This window comes from Camelina sativa, chromosome 20 (assembly GCF_000633955.1).
Source record: "Camelina sativa cultivar DH55 chromosome 20, Cs, whole genome shotgun sequence".
Taxonomy (NCBI): Eukaryota; Viridiplantae; Streptophyta; class Magnoliopsida; order Brassicales; family Brassicaceae; genus Camelina; species Camelina sativa.
Window position 1 is genome coordinate 14,202,980 of NC_025704.1, and position 16,620 is coordinate 14,219,599.

Genomic DNA, 16,620 nt, shown 5'->3' on the forward strand with positions numbered 1-16,620 from the left:
TTTTTTTTTTTTTTTTTTTTTTGAAAATTGTACAATGAAGTTGGAAAGATGAAGAAACCAAGTTGGCTTACAAAACCCTCCGCATAGATTGTGTCGACGTCGTACTGTCGTTAGGTACGTATTTTTGGTTGATTGTTTGAATTAGGAATTTTAGCTGTCACCGAATTGTTTTTATAAATGTCTAGTTCTATATTTTAGTTAATCATAAAATATAATAATTTTGGTTCCTATCTATATGCGCTGTACATGAGTTTTGTCTTTAGAGCGGACAAAACTAAGGTTTGACTATACAGCAGATTGATAAATGCCCAAGAACTTAACGAGCAAACGTTTTGTATAATTTAAGTATTTCCTATTAAAGTAATTTATCATCTATAGGTTGGTCTAATTGGTTGATGTGAATTGTGAAACTTATCGAAACTTAATGAAAACATTGATTATATATTCTAGAATTATCAATTATTTACGTGTTTGAGGAGAAACATTTACGATAATTCTAAAAGAAATATCCTCGATAATAGGACAACTTAATAGCTTAAATAACTAAATATAATCATTACATCATTGAGTTAGATGAAGAGGACTTGAACCATATTATAATTTCGAGTTTATCTTAGACTAAGTAATCTTATAATACAGACAAGATCGCTTTTTTTTGTTTTTGCTTATGCCAGAGTAATACAACTAAACAAGAAACCTAGGATTTTTCTCAACTTGTATTTGTATCATCTTCAATCGAACTACCATCAACTGATTTTTTTAGTTTCCGGTGATTTTTTAATCTATTTTACGCTGAATCATTTTTTTTTTTTAACCATTGGGCCATAACTGGCCGGTCCATTAGCCAAATCCTTACATTCGTAGAGAGCGGGACTCGATTCCTGGTGTGATGGTGCCTTCTACAAATGGATTTACCTCCTGCCACTGCACTAAGGTCACTTTACACGCTGAATCCTTTTTCTCGATTATTTAGCTGTATCATTTTATTTCATTTATTTATTTTTGGATGTCGCATTTTTATGTAAAATATTTTTTGGATGGATGGATGATGCAAGCAGACAAAACTAGAAAAATGAATTTAAAGGGAGACAGAAAAACTTATTTTCTTTTCCTACCAACTTGTGAAAGGGACAAAATTTAGTGAAAAAGTGAATAAAATTTTAGTAATTTTGGAGCAGCAATATGATTTGATAGATGTTTCTTTGATTGTCAATTTAAACTTTGGAGTTCTTATCGTAAATAAAAGCTGGCATCTTCTAGTAGCTGGTCCATATAAAACCCCTACCACATGTAATAAATTTGTCTGCTACATAAATTCCGAAAGAATGGGTAATATACTAATGTTATCGATCGATAATTCGATATGTATCACATAAATTGCTTGCATGCATCCATACATGCATAATTCAAGTTGTTTAAATGATTTCGTATAACTTTAACTGTCTTACGTATGCTTTATAAGATATGAAAGTTTTTGGGGTTGAAATGTGACGATGACGCAAACGTGTTCGTTTTTATTATAATGATCAATCATCCGTTGGAAATTATCCATGGGGGAGATGGGAAAAGCTGAACATAGTCGGAGATATCTCCAAGAGATCTAAACCCTTGTTTACCAAATTCATACACCTGAAAATGTTTATGTCCATAACCTCCAAAAACATTTACGAAGATGATCGAGTTGGGTCTGAAACCCGGAATCTGAGTAGGCAGACAAGAGAAGGAGCAAAAGTAGTCCAAGAACAAGATGCAACCACCCACATCTTCCACTTGAATCCAATCGTTTCGCTCTTCGTCTAACTCCGAGATCTCGAACCATCCCTTTTCGTTTTGGAGTCTTGGTGTGTAATACTCTTTTCGGGTCTCGGTGCAGATCTCTACTAGTAGAAGTTTGTTACCGGACTTGACAAGCTGGATATAGAAAACAATAAGAAGAGTTTTTAAAAGGTGATTATGTGAACCAAAAAGAAAAAAAATGATATTATTTGATCCAAAACAAAAAAAGAAAAAAATGATAGTATTTCGAGTTTTGGCTTATTAATAAAGAAAGTTGTAACTAGATGGAAAATTAAAATATATTTAAAAAGTTGTGTTTCGCCTTTACCCAACGTCTCCTTGTCTTATCGCAAGGTCTCGACCTCTGAAACGAATTGACTTCTAGAGATGGCTTTACCACTTTCATTACTCCGGTTGGTTCTATCGAATAAAAATGTCCCTTAAACGACACTAACGCTTCTGGATATATATCTGGTGTTGTCTTGATCTTGGTCCAACGCTCCTCAAACGACCTATACATAGCAAGGCCTTGAAATGAGAGCCTTCCCAAAATCATAAACTCCTTGTTCTCTGAATCTAACTGCACAAAGCCGACACGTTCTTCATATATAGCCGGAAAACCATCATCGAATAGGTCGCACCAATAGGTGTAACGAGCGACATGTTCTTGAGCTAGCTCAATGACTTGAGAGTTGAGCAAGTCAAGTGACAGACTTGGATATGAACATCCCCACTCAGAGGAGGTTTGTCTACTGAACAAGCTTTGCAAAGCAAGTTCTCCATTCCCTTCTTCTTGCAGCTTAAACAACCTGCGAGGAACATTGCAATTTATTTTCATTAAATTTTGCAACTTGAACTTTCATATAACTAATTAATACAATATTAGGTTGCAATTGTGAATGATGTGGAATTTTTAACACACTCATTTTCAAGAATCATTTCAACAATTAAAAAGAACAACCAATTTATGGTTTTGGATCAAAACTGTTTATAGAGGGATGTAATTACCAAAACCGGTGAGGCACGTGAGAAAGAGACTTGATTAGATAAACACGACTCCTCAAGATATGGCAGTCATCTCCGCAGCCGCCGACATCTGGGGGAAGAGGACATCTAAGTGATGGAATCGGTCGGAATGTGGGAAGACTAGAGGAACGCCACCATGAACATACCGATCGGAAATGGATCAGATCGAACGGGTTGTCAACTCTTACAAAGATTATGTGAATGATCTCGGTGGCAACTCCGACCAGTTTCCCATTTCAACTTCTAATATATTGACTTGGAAATAGCAATTCAGTTAGATCTGAGCAGATGAAGATGTATCTTTATACTCTAATTTTCTTAATTGTTTTCTTGTGTTGATGAGGATCTGTTGACTTTCTTGCTTGCCGTGCAGTCCAAGCTGTATCTAGGGTAAACTTATTAACAAGTTGGACTTATTCTTCTTGTTCCCATGGGATTCATCTCTCCATCTGTGTCTCTAGGTGTCCACTGCCCTCATAAACAGAACAAAACAATTTTAAATTATAAACTAATCCGTTTTCACCCAAAAAAAAAATCTCATTTATTTTATCAGACGAATAACTCTCCAACTTTGCGTTCACTTGATTAAATTAATTGTTAGTCTAATTTAACATTTTGTGATAGCGTGTTAATTTGAATAAGGTAATGTCAAACTTTTCTAAAAACTCATGAAAGTTTATGTATTAATTCTCGAAGGAGTCGAATACGTTGTGGGTAGTTCAGTATCATCATAATAATTAGATTAAATCAAATATATTATACTTAACTACTTACGTAATTGTTTTTCAACTTTCACCATTTTGACTAATTTTGTTTTTGTTATCTACTACATCATTAGACTCAAACTCAACCAACGGTCGAAGACCAGATAATATAAATACAATGGGAAATTTTTACTAATAATAGATCGAAGTGCAATTACAAGGTAACCCTTTGTTTACAGCACAACCAAAAAATTTTAGTTACATAGAATAAACTGATCAAGATAAGATCATTCGTTGGAGATTACCCAACCAGGGGGAGATGGAAACAGCTCAATATACTCTGGTATATCTCTTAAAGATCTTACGCCTTGCTCATTGAATTCAAACACGAGAATGCTTTCATATTCATACGAGTTAGATCCTCCCCACAAGTCCATGAAGATTATAGAGTTAGCTCTAAAGCCCGGAATCTCAGTAGCCAAGCATGAGAAGGTGCAATAGTGCTCTAAGAACAAGATGCGACCATCCATATCTTCCACTTGATCCCAATCGTTTCCCTCCTCGTTTAACTCTGATATTTCGAACCATATCTTTTTCTCACGGATGTTTGGTATGTGAAAATCATATTTGCTCTTTGTACACATCTCTACGAGTATGAGTTTGTCCCCTGACATTACAAGCTGTTTGGAGACATATATATACCGAATGAACATGAAACCAATTTATGTAAAAGTGTTAAATGGTGACATTAGAGCGTGTGGATTAAAAATGTTAGTGTCCTTACCCAACGTTTCCTTGTCTTATCACAAGGTCTGGACCGCTGAAATGTATTCACTTCTAGAGTTGGCTCTACCACTATTGTTCTTCCAGTGCGATCTATAGCGTAAAAATTACCTTTAAACGGAACTATCCCTTCAAAAAATGATTCGGGTGTTATCTCAAGCTCGGTCCAACGCTTATCGACTGACCTATACATGGCGAGACCATTGAATGAGAGTTTCCCTAGAATCGTAAATCCCTTGTTCTCTCTGCTTAATCCCATAAAGCCTATACGTTCTTCACATTTTGAAACGCATTCGAATAGTTCAAACCATTCGCTGTAACAAGCCACATGTTCTTGCGCTAGCTCAACGATTTGACAATTAAGCAAATCAAGTGAAAGACTTGGATACAAGCATCTATACGCAGAGGAGTTTCTTCGTAAGAACAAACTATGTAGAACTACTTCTCCATTCTCTTTTTCTTGTAGCTTAAACAACCTGGCATGATCAAATTCTCTCATCTATATCTATCATCAAGATTCAAGAATAAATTCAAAAAGACTATATTTTCTTACCAATATCGAGGACAGTCAAGATAAGGAGACTTAAGAAGGTAAACACGGCTGCTCAAGATATAACAATCATCACCACAACCGCCAGAATCAAGGGGAAGAGGACATCTAAGTGATGTCATGTGTCTGAATTTGAGGAGACTAGAGGATCGCCAAAAGGAACAAACTGATCGAAAGTGGATCAGGTCAAAGGGATTGTCGATTTTCACGGAGATCAAGTGGAGAATCTCCTGTGGCAACTCCGACCATTTTCCCATTTTAATCTTTTTTCTATGAATGATTATAGACGTGGTCTGCTGAGAATAATGTTGGAGCTAAAAGCCTAAAACTAAAACGTGTTGACTTTTTCTGTTGTTCTCTTGGTTGAGGAAATGCGTTGACTTTCTTACTTGGAGGCACTTATATATTACGATGCATCTCCCAGATGGTTATTCCCTGATGAAAGAGTGATCATGTTCATGATATTTGATTATTTTGATGTCTCTATATCTATACATATAAAGTTAACTTTGCTCACTTCTCCTGCATAAAAAATATTATTTTTAATATTCATTCATTTCATATTTACTATTTATAATTAATAATAGTAAAAAATAAAGAAAAAATGAATTAACTAAAATTAATTAAATTTAAAATAGTTTAAATAATAATATAATATTTTAGTAAATAATAAAATTAATAATTATCTAAAAATGAATTAAGTAAAATAAATGAAAATTTTAAAATATTAAAAATAATACTATAAATTTGTTTTAGTAATAATGTTATTATTAAAATTATAACCAAAAATGATTATATTCCAAAATTTAGAATGGGTTAATGAGTTTTAGAATGTAAGTAAGAATTTAATGCATGGTGGAGTAAAAAAACAAGTTATGTAATTGTATTTATAAAAATCTAAACATGTGCAGGAGGTAAGTCCATTTGCAGAAGGCACCATCACACCCGGGATCGAGTCCCGGTTCCTACGAATGTAGGAATTTGGCTAATAGGCTGGCCAGTTGTGGCCCAATGGTTGAAAAAAAAAAAAATCTAAACATGTAAATAAAATTGAAGTGAAACATTAGTTTCTAAGAAACATATACCATAAAGATTTATTATTAAATTTTACTTATAAGATAGAAAATATTAATTACTTAACTTAACTTAAATTAAAAGTTTTGATCTAAAACAAAGACATTGTAAGAGGCACACTTTTTTTTGGGAAACATATGAAAAAGAATTTTGAAAAGATAATCTATCTAAAAAAACAAAATCAATGGTCAGGAAATATAGAAAAAATGATATGTAAGGCGTTACAAAAAGTGGCATGTGATTTGTGTAGCATATCTCATAACGTATATTATCAACTGGAGCTACAATTTTATAACATGATACAAAACATATATAACAAATATAACATATATATATATATATATATTATCAAATGCTTTTAACCCAAAACATTGGCAAAAACAACATATTTAAAGTACACTATGTTTTTTTTAGAAGACGAAGCTGGGGTTGCATCACAAAATTAACATCTGCAAATAACATATGAGATTGTAGAAAAATATGTAACTTGGATTAGTGAATAGATATTCATTATGGGGTTTAAACATTTCATCATTTAAGCATTCTTGACTTAGTCGGAAATTCTATTATGGCAGATGATGCATTTGGACAACCTCATTGTAGCGACATAACACTAAAATTGTTCCTGAAACTTTGTATATTCGCATTTAATGTAGGATATCGATATGTTGAAATTGTCTCTATAATTAGGTCAATGATCGACATTGACGTTAGAACTTTTAAAATTATGTTTTCATGAGATATGAATATGGAATGAATTCTTTTAAAGATAAAAGGTCACAAGATTGTCGACAATATTATTGCGACAGTAGACAATATATGTTATATATAGATTAGTAAAATAAGTACGGCACTTATATATATTTATCTTTTAATCTTCAAATTATATTCATATTTAATGATTCTTACTGATATAAATTTTAACTAAAATCCCACGTAAAATCGCAAATAAATATAACAAATAAATATTATCTTCAAAAATATAGGGGGATTTTTAAAAATACCCCTTTTTCTATGTCACTTTTCAAAAATACCATTTCATGATGTCTATTTTCAAAAATACCCCTTTTCAATATATAAAATGACAAAATTATAAATCCTAAACCCCAAATACTAAACCCTATCCCTTAAAAACTATACCCTAAATGTAAATTGGGAACCCAAACCTAAAAAAAAATTCTAAAAATTAATTTAACATGGTGTAATTGTGTAAAAAAGGGCAAAAATGAAAATGTATAAAATAATGGACATTTTTGAAAATGGATATGCCAAAAAGGGTGTTTCTAACAAATTGTCAAAAATATATATGTTGTATATCACTGAGTAAAGTAAGTTTAGTATTTATATAAATTTATACTCAAAAGTTGGAAAGATTATATTTGAGCTTAACAATTTCTATTGATAAGAAATATTTAAAATTAAAATCCCGCGCGTGCGCGGGTACAAATTCTAGTTAAAAATAAACGTAGGCACTTGCATTTGAGGGATTTCTCTATACTAAGTTAAATTGAATACACAAATTAAATTAATGAACTGATCATCTAAACATTGTTCAGTAATTTAAAATACAATGCTGTAACTCTTGTTTTTCACTTGTTCGGCCTTGATTAGAAAACTCAGAAACTGGAAACAGTCATTGTAAAACAGTTTTTTTTGTTTGAATTATGTTACATTCAATTCAAAAAAAAAAAATACAATACCTTTTTTCAGTTTCTTGCTAAATCTCAACATTCATGAAATCATACTACTACCAAAATGATGTACGCTCATGCAAACAAATATTTGGAAAACATAAAGTCTAACATTTTGGTTATACAAAACTCACACAATAGAAAAGCTAAAAGGCAATAAATTTATCTCTTAATAGTGATGACGTGTGCTATATGACAATTTGAAAACTATACTATATTTGAAAAGAAATTTGAAAATTACACTTAATCTTATAGTTATTTGAAAACTACACATTTTGGAATGAAAATGGACAGAAATACCTTTATTACTAAATAATTTTAACAATTAAATAAAAACAATAAAAACTTAACTTATATTTAAAAATAAATCAACTTTAAAAATAAATTACTTTTTAAAATTGTTAAATTCGGAATTAATTATTTAATAATTTAAAATTATAACGAAAATTATTTATTGTATTTTAAATAATGATTACATGAATAAATTTTTTATCTTAAAATTTTGGTTAAAGAAAAAGAATTTAAATATTTTTGTTGATATTATTTAGATTTAATTTTCTTTAAAAATAAATAATTCAAGATTATACAATTTATAATATATATATATATATATATATGTCAATGTTTTAGACTTATTTTAATTAAGGTTGATTTATTTATAATGTCGATTTTTTGAATAATCGTTTTGTTTTTTTACTTCTGTTGACTTAATTATCTGTGTCATTGACTTATATTAGAACAGTTGACTTATGTTATGGCTAGTGGATTTATAACATAGTCGATTTTTTTAACTGTTGACTTATTTTTTTGTTCATCGATTTATATTTGTTTTCTGTTGATTTGTTTATTTATTGTTGACTTATTATATTCTACATTGATTTATTAATAAGGAAGATATTTTGAATGGTTGACTTAAGTTTAATTTTTGTCGACTTATTTATTTTTCCATCGATTTATTATAAAATTGTCGACTTTTTTTTTTGTTTGATTGTTTTTTTACAAAGTCGACTTTTGATGATGTTGACTTATTTGTTTTGTTTGTTGATTTATATTTTTTCCCGTTGATTTGTTTGGTCTTAGTAGACTTATTTTATTTTAAGTTGACTTATTAATATGATTGACTTTTTTAACTGTCGACTTATATTTTATTCCTGCTGATTTATGTTTTTTTCTTTGTTGACTTATATTAAAAAGTCGATTTATTTTTTTATTAATTGATTTGTTACATAGTCGATTTTTTTGAACTGTTGATTTATTTTCTAAAATCTCACAATTTATTATTATTTTATTAAAGTTAACAATTTTCAAAATAAATTAAAATATATAATTATTTTTCAAAACTTTTTTATTAAATGAAAAATAATATTATCTATTGATTAATTTTCTTTAATTTTCTTTTTTAATTTTCTTTATTGATTAATTTTTTCCATAATAAACTATTTCATCATTATCAAAAAAAATTAATTTATTTTTTAAACTACTTCATCAGCATTATCAAAAAAAAATTTTAATATCTAAAATATTTTCCATAATTTTAATTTTAAAAATTTTAATTTATTTTCCATAATAAACTACTTCATGATCATTATCAAAAAAGACTTTTTTAATTTTTTTTATTGATTAATATTTTCCATAATAAACTACATTCATCATTATCAAAAAAATTTCAATATCTAAAATATAAACAGTTATTTTTAAAAATAATTTTCTAACAATGATGAGTTTAATTATTTTATGTTTAATTTTTAATGTTTAATTAATTATTAATTAAGGGTATATGTTATTTATTTTATCTTAATTTAATTTTTTAGTTATTGATTAATATTATATATAATAAATTAATTCATAATTTTTAAAAAACAATACAGAAAATTCCGAATATCTAGTTTACATATTATTTTTAAAAATAAAATTTTCAAATAAATTAATTTAATTATATTGTATTTAGTTTAATTTAATTTGTAACCAAGGACAAAATAGTCATTTAGTTCAGCCCATAAGGGTACATTTCAAAGACTTAAAAGATTTAGTATAGAGTTCAAATTACCTATTAAGATTGAGGTATGTATTCTAATTTTTTACTTTTTTTTCCATATATTTTGATTACGAGAAACCCCCCCAAAGCATAAACATAACCCAACGATACAGCATCAAGAATAAGCCGTTACATGAGTTGTTAGTTCATGTCTGACTAGTGAGGGGACACTTCCCATTAATACACAGAAACTTGCAGTTGAATATGTTTCTTGTAGGTACATCATCAAGATTCCTTTTCACTCGTTTGTTTTGGTTTCTGCGGTTTGGAAGGTGTCGATGCGAATAATAAATCTCTCAACTGTCCCTCAGCGTTGTGTACTGATGTTGCCTGCAATAGAGAGATTTCTCACTTCTCAGGCCACATTGATCTAACTGCTATTGTTATGTCAGTTAAACAGGTTTGTTGTGATAATCATATGTAACATTGACCACTAAACAGTCTAAAAAGATAAGGAAAAATTCGACATACCCTTATCGAGAATGCAAACCGTAATGTCTCAATTTGCATTCCTGAGCAAATCCTGAGGTCGAAACCAAGTGAATCTATCCCAATGAGCTTCACTTCCTGCATTGTGATATCACAAGGATTTACTCATGATCGTAGCAATTTAGTCGTGCAAGCTACACAGCTTCTGTTTCAAATTCCAGTATAAAATTTAAAGTTCTTGTTTTCTTACCTCTGCTTGAAGCCCTTTATGCCTCCAACACAGAGATCTGAGGGCGTCAGTTAGTTTATCACCATTTTCTTCTAACTGAGAGACGATACCATCTGATGCACGAGCAATAGCATCAGGTTGTGCTTTCCTGACGTCTCCCACTTTTACTTCAGTCTGTTCAAAAGCAAAAAAAAAGAAAACAACCAAGCATGAAAACATGGACTAACTTTGGTGTTTACTTTTGTTTGACTTTGATCTCATAATTACCAAAATAACACAAGGGGAAAGAGGGAGAAGAGCTTTAGTGTAAACCTGATGCCCCTGTGCCGTAATGAGCTGGATTCTTATTATCTCCAGCTTGTAATACGATATGGCATTTTTCGAATTTTCAACCTGCAATATCTCAGACTCATCTCCACTTGGCCTACTAATGCCTTCAAATTTCTCTCCTGAGTTTTCTACATCCTTGTTTTTGTCAGTACATGTAGCCTTGCAATCAGAGATATGTTTCTGGATATCCGAGTAATCCTCCACAACAACACGACTCAATAGTCCCTGGATAGCAAGGCCAGCTGACGGCTGCTCCATCCAATTTTCTGGATCATTTGAAGCAACCTCGGCCATCCTCCTGGCAAAATACGTAGGGTGACAATACCGCATTGTTTCCAAGTTTGCCCAGTCTCCAAGTGATTCATCAGAATCCGAAACATAATCATCGTCTTCATCTCCATCTTCTAAAACAGCAACCCATTCCTGAAGTAAAAGATCACACTATGACTACTGAAGTATGCTACGCATCCCACATATTTTTTTTCCATATGAAGTTCTTCAATAATTGAGCACGAAAGGTTGAAATAAAATTTTCAAACCTCATCATCTTTGTCTTCTCTTTTATCCTCATCCCCCTTGGTTTCATACTCTACTTCACTTTCACCATCATCGATTTCTTCAATCCCGAAACCAATACCAGATGGACTGCTCAGCTCCATATCCTTGATCATTTCCATCGTATCAAAACCTACTATTACTTGCTGCATCGCATAAGTAAACTATTAAAAGAGAGAAAACAATAGTGCAAGCTGCAAAGACTACACCGTTCAGCAGAGTCATTTAAAAATTTAAATACAGTAAAACACATTGACATGCATAAAAGGAATATAAAACAGCGGCACAAACCTAGATGACTATAACGGGATATGCATAATATGCTTGGAAGACACAACATACCACATAATTGTTATCAGAAGAAACAACAGACTGCATTATGTCCTCATTTTCTTTTACTTGAAAGTATATATCTGCAGAGAATAAGGGTGATTCAATTCAATGGTTGACAGTTATAAGCCAATCGAATAAATATAAAGTAAAGACCAAGACTATTTTTTTCTTACTTCCATGCTGATCTGTTACATAAGGTATATCAGGCCAGAGAATATTCTCATGAACTCCTATACCAAGTAATCCTGAAAGCATCAAGGTTCCTTTTTTGTTCACCTAAACAAGACACACTACGGGAAATGTCAGATCCGTAAAACCAGGTTTAAAAAATCAAACAAGCAAAGTCACACTGGTAATGGTGGTTGCATTCTAAAGTTCTGATAGATGAATACTGAAGAAACCACAATAAGGTAACAACCAGAACTCTTCACACAAACATAAAACTGTAACTTAGGTTAAGACATCAGTCCTAGGATTGTTTTACCTGAAAAGTGAAAACTAATCAAATGGAATGTTGAGCGAAAGATGCCATATAATAATACCTCAATGATGGTTCTAGCAGTTACAGGAGGGGAAAGCCTAGAATCTGCAGGATTCTCTGGCACATATGCTCTGATATCTTCTGAAGGATGATAACTTGACTTCCCAGTTGGCTTCTTAGGATCTGAAGTTGAACCCAAATACTCTGCTATGGCTTGAGTCCTATTCTTCCGCAAATATGTTCTTGTAAAATAGTCACGGTTACAGTTGAGAAATCCACTCCTGGTATTATGCATTAAAAATTTGGTATGTATAAGTGAAGATTCATATAAAAATGAAAAATAAAAGTGCAATGTCTCTCCCACAAAAATATTGACATCTTACAAGATTACCCTGATAGATGAAACTCATAGTTGGTTCTTTATAGCCTTTACTACAGATGAAGGTACTACGGAAACACATTTAGTTATATTCCCTAGCTCAAGTGACAGATAAAAAATATGATCTCAACTTATAGTTTCTAATAAACTAACAAACTAAGAAAGAGAACAACTTTGGACCAAGTAGACGGCTTTTATATAGTTCAGGAGCTCCCGTATGAGAACAATAAATGGTGAATACAAGTCTCAAGGTTCATGAAAAACATTGACTATAGAGTCTAGAAACATATAACCAAAACTGAACTATCATGCAGGAGTTACACAAATAAAGCTTTCCAAAAAAAAAGCTAGAGTCTAACATCTTTCTAGTAATATCAAACTCACACAAAAGCAACAAAACTTAATCCAACGAAATTACTTTAAAAAGCAAAAAAAAAAAATCTCAACTTTACTTAACAGAATTAATGGGTTATGGAGAAGAAAGGGCAATAGAGAGTACCCAGAATTAGTGTTGAGGCGGTGAGGATGAAAAACNAGCTTTCCAAAAAAAAAGCTAGAGTCTAACATCTTTCTAGTAATATCAAACTCACACAAAAGCAACAAAACTTAATCCAACGAAATTACTTTAAAAAGCAAAAAAAAAAAATCTCAACTTTACTTAACAGAATTAATGGGTTATGGAGAAGAAAGGGCAATAGAGAGTACCCAGAATTAGTGTTGAGGCGGTGAGGATGAAAAACTCGGCGAGGCGCGACATGGAAGCAGCTTCCTCCTCCCTCCTCTGTTTTCGATACAGGACAATGCCCTGCCAAGTAGTATTTTTTCAACTCAATTCATGAAATTTTTTGAGGAGAGAATCAAAGAATTATGCTGAAAAGTAAAAAAAAAAAAATGGAATGCAAAGAAGAAAGCTCCAAATCAAAAAAGTACATGAGAATATCAATTAGCAATAACAAACGCGAACAAGGCCTAGATAGAGATGTTGTAAGTCGAAATTAAAAAAAAAAAATGGTGAATGTCAGTAAGAGAGTGATTACGGAGAAGCGCCGTGGAAGAGAAGAATCCTCCGGGTACGGCCATGAGCGAGAGAGAGAGACTCGAAAAAGCTGAGGAGAGAGCGCCTCCAAGGCGAAGCGAAGCCTACGAAGAAGACTGCTATCAAATATCTCTTATTTGTGATGATGACGTGTTTAAAAAATGTTATCTTTGAAACGCAGCGTTTTTGGTTTGTATATCTTGCAAATTTGTTTTGTTGCCTTAAAACAATTTTCTTTTTAAAAAGACAACTGTTTTTTTCTCTTCAAAATGTGAAAATAACCTGATATATGGGTGTATTTTTAATATTTTCAATCCATTTGGTTTTATATTATTTTATATGGATTTTCAAAACTATATAACTCACCTACACAATTATCTTCTTTTACTTGTTAAAGGATCTACAGACTTTTTACACGTTACAATATTCATTTCCAAACAAATACTATTATGTTCCTAATTAATCTACATCTTTTAGGCTTTTCACACATATTAAAATTTGATTATAAATTTATAATTGCATTCTTTTTTTTATGATTTACAATTTTTAATAACTCTAAACCAATGATATTCAATTATTTTTCTTCAGATTTACAATTCATCAATAATACTAATAAATTCCGCATAGAAAACCTTTAAAAAATACTATCTTTTTGAAATAAATTTCTTTCATATAAATTGGAGGTACTATTTTAAGAGTAAACTTGGAGAAGAAAAAAAATGCAAAGCTTAGCTTAAGAGAAGTTTGAAGGTTGCTAATATCAAATGAAGAAAAACATGCGCTTTCATGTTGTTAATGTCTCTTCCAAATCAGTTTGATTAAAAACATTGTTACATTCTTGCAAGATTCAACAATTTATCTTATTTATCTTCCATCCTTATTGATGATAAATTTATCAGAATATTTTTTTTTTTTTTTGGACAACCAATCAGAATAACTTATATTTATAATTTTATAACAAACACACACACATAATAATAAATTAAATAAGATATAATTATATAGTTTAAGCTCCGTAGTTAGCGTTGGTAACTTTGCAGTCTCGGCGAATCTCTCCAGCTGTTCCGGTTAATACATTGATAGATCCCATCCTCGACATTGCCAAAGCAAATGACTTTCTGAAATCTTCGAAACCTGAAGCGAACTCTTGCGTGATCTCCTTCGAGTCATCGTTGTTGAGCAGCTCTTGGTCTACTCCCAAAACAGCGTTATGAGACAAAACACGAGAGTAGTAGGAGTTGCTGAATCTGTTGCTCGAGCCTGAGTCTGGGTTTAGGTAAACGAGTGGATCGGTTTGGCCCTTTTGTGTTCTTGGAGGACAAAGATATCGAAGTTGGGATACCAATGTAGTGTTCATGCTCGGATCTGGTTTCCCTGTGCTCTTGAAGTTATATAGTCTGTTCACTATATGACTGCAGTGTGTCTTCCCCATTGAGTGTGCTCCTGTTCCATTACACAATATATTAGAGGTTGTTACAAATCATCTACGAGAAATTAAAGCTAGTTAAATCCACTTTGGTTGTATATTATATCTTTATTTCTTCATTACTAGGTAGATTACTATTAGGATATTCTTAAATTCCAGAATGTGAAACCGTCTTGTAAATTTTTATTGTGTAGTAGTTAAGTGTTGTTTACAATGAGAATTAGTACAAAATATTTGTAATCTTTATAGTAGTGGCCGTAATTAAGATTTCCTCTCTGCCAAACATAGCTAGAGCATTGAATTACAATCTTAGTTTTTTCAACGTTAATACAATCATTGTTTCAAATGTCATATTTTTAAATTGTCAAATAATTTTTCAGATATTATTTTTTGCAAATTACAAATGGGATAAATGTCAAACCCAAAACAGTTCATTTGATGTCTATATACGTTTGTGATTAAAATGCTTATGCTAATCATTTGGAAAAAGTAAACACTATATGTAAATACAAACGTGAATTTGTATTGCTTTGCGAGTACGTTTTCCTAACTGGAATAAACGATAGAAGATGCTTGTGTTTAAAGGGAAAGAGAGAAAAAGAAGACGATGAAATACCTAGAAGGGTAGTCATATCCAAAACGTCAAGACCTTTAGATTTGAAGTATGCCAATGACTCGTCGACTAAGATGGACGGTGACGGAAGATCCACGGCGTCTGCATTTAGTCTCCCACCGTCCCTTCTCCCGGTAAACACAGGGTAAGACGGTGCTCCAGCCTATAATCATCATCAAAAAAAAAACACCAATCAGAAAAATTCCAACAATATTTAATCAATCAATAGTACTTCTCCTTTAATAAGAAGATGCGCGTATGCGTATATATGTACCATGTGAACAGCATCTCTAGTGGCAAGGTTGAGTATATCAGCGCAAGAAACAACACCAGGACAACGTGATTCAAGGACTTGTTTTATTTTATCGATTATTACAAAACCTCCAAGCCCTCGATTTTGCGGAGCTGTCCTTTCTGAGTTTGGTCCTTGCAAAAGAACGGAAGCATCACATCCCTACACACACATGTTACGTAGATTAATAACGTATATAGGCTGTAAAAAATAAGAAAATGAATGTAATGTTGATGATGTTCTTGTTGTTGTTTACTTACATTAACCATACAATCAGAGTAGAGCAGACGAAGTAGCTTGGGTGCAATGCTATTATCACTCTTGTAAAACTTTTCGACTTGGTGTCTAATATAAGTCTCCGCATCATCACAAGAGTTAGTAACTTTGTAATAATGCCAAACCAGCTTCATCGGAGGGTTCATTCCCGTCGCAGCCTCTACTGTCGCCGTTCCGGCTAAGTTTATGACTACGAGGGCCAATAGTGGGAAAATTTTCACAAAATGCATCGTTTTTAATATAAAAAACGAAAAAATCTTCCACCACAAAAAACCCTAATTTTCTTTTTTCTCGTTTCTTGATTAAAAGATCAAAGTAGCTAGATTCTTCTTGCTCGTGTTTAAGAGAAAAGAAATAGCCAAGAGGAAAAAAAAATGAATGTAATGAATTAAGAGATATAGATTAGTAATCGATCAGGTGGGTTATATATAAGGTTTGACTAGGGTGGCAAGTCCACGTGAGTGAAGCGGTAATGTCGATATACAAAACTATTTTACGTTCTGACTTTGTTCGGTTTGATGTACAGAACAAGGAAGCGCGTGTAGGACAAACGCGGATTCACATGAAACGATGTCCTTCCACGTTCAATATTATGATTAGTC

General features: G+C 31.8%; 3 protein-coding genes and 1 pseudogene across 3 annotated transcripts; all 4 read right to left on the bottom strand.

The window, feature by feature from the left end:
* Positions 1,489-3,052, bottom strand: LOC104770775 (annotated as a pseudogene).
* On the bottom strand, positions 3,683-5,186 carry LOC104770776 (putative F-box/kelch-repeat protein At5g24040). The gene is made up of 3 exons (XM_010495234.1): positions 4,843-5,186; positions 4,291-4,765; positions 3,683-4,186 (listed from the first exon to the last, which is right to left on the bottom strand). The coding sequence occupies exons 1-3, from the start codon at positions 5,094-5,096 to the stop codon at positions 3,794-3,796; spliced, it is 1,122 nt and encodes a 373-aa protein (XP_010493536.1). The 5' UTR covers positions 5,097-5,186; the 3' UTR covers positions 3,683-3,793.
* On the bottom strand, positions 9,671-13,533 carry LOC104770777 (uncharacterized protein At3g49140). Its single transcript, XM_010495235.2, has 10 exons — positions 13,413-13,533; positions 13,081-13,180; positions 12,058-12,277; positions 11,689-11,791; positions 11,525-11,595; positions 11,167-11,328; positions 10,610-11,050; positions 10,319-10,471; positions 10,111-10,206; positions 9,671-9,969 (listed from the first exon to the last, which is right to left on the bottom strand). Exons 1-10 carry the CDS (start codon positions 13,453-13,455, stop codon positions 9,865-9,867), a joined length of 1,494 nt encoding a protein of 497 aa, XP_010493537.1. The 5' UTR covers positions 13,456-13,533; the 3' UTR covers positions 9,671-9,864.
* Positions 14,215-16,388, bottom strand: LOC104770779 (probable peroxidase 61). The gene is made up of 4 exons (XM_010495236.1): positions 16,003-16,388; positions 15,725-15,904; positions 15,454-15,613; positions 14,215-14,854 (listed from the first exon to the last, which is right to left on the bottom strand). Exons 1-4 carry the CDS (start codon positions 16,246-16,248, stop codon positions 14,418-14,420), a joined length of 1,023 nt encoding a protein of 340 aa, XP_010493538.1. The 5' UTR covers positions 16,249-16,388; the 3' UTR covers positions 14,215-14,417.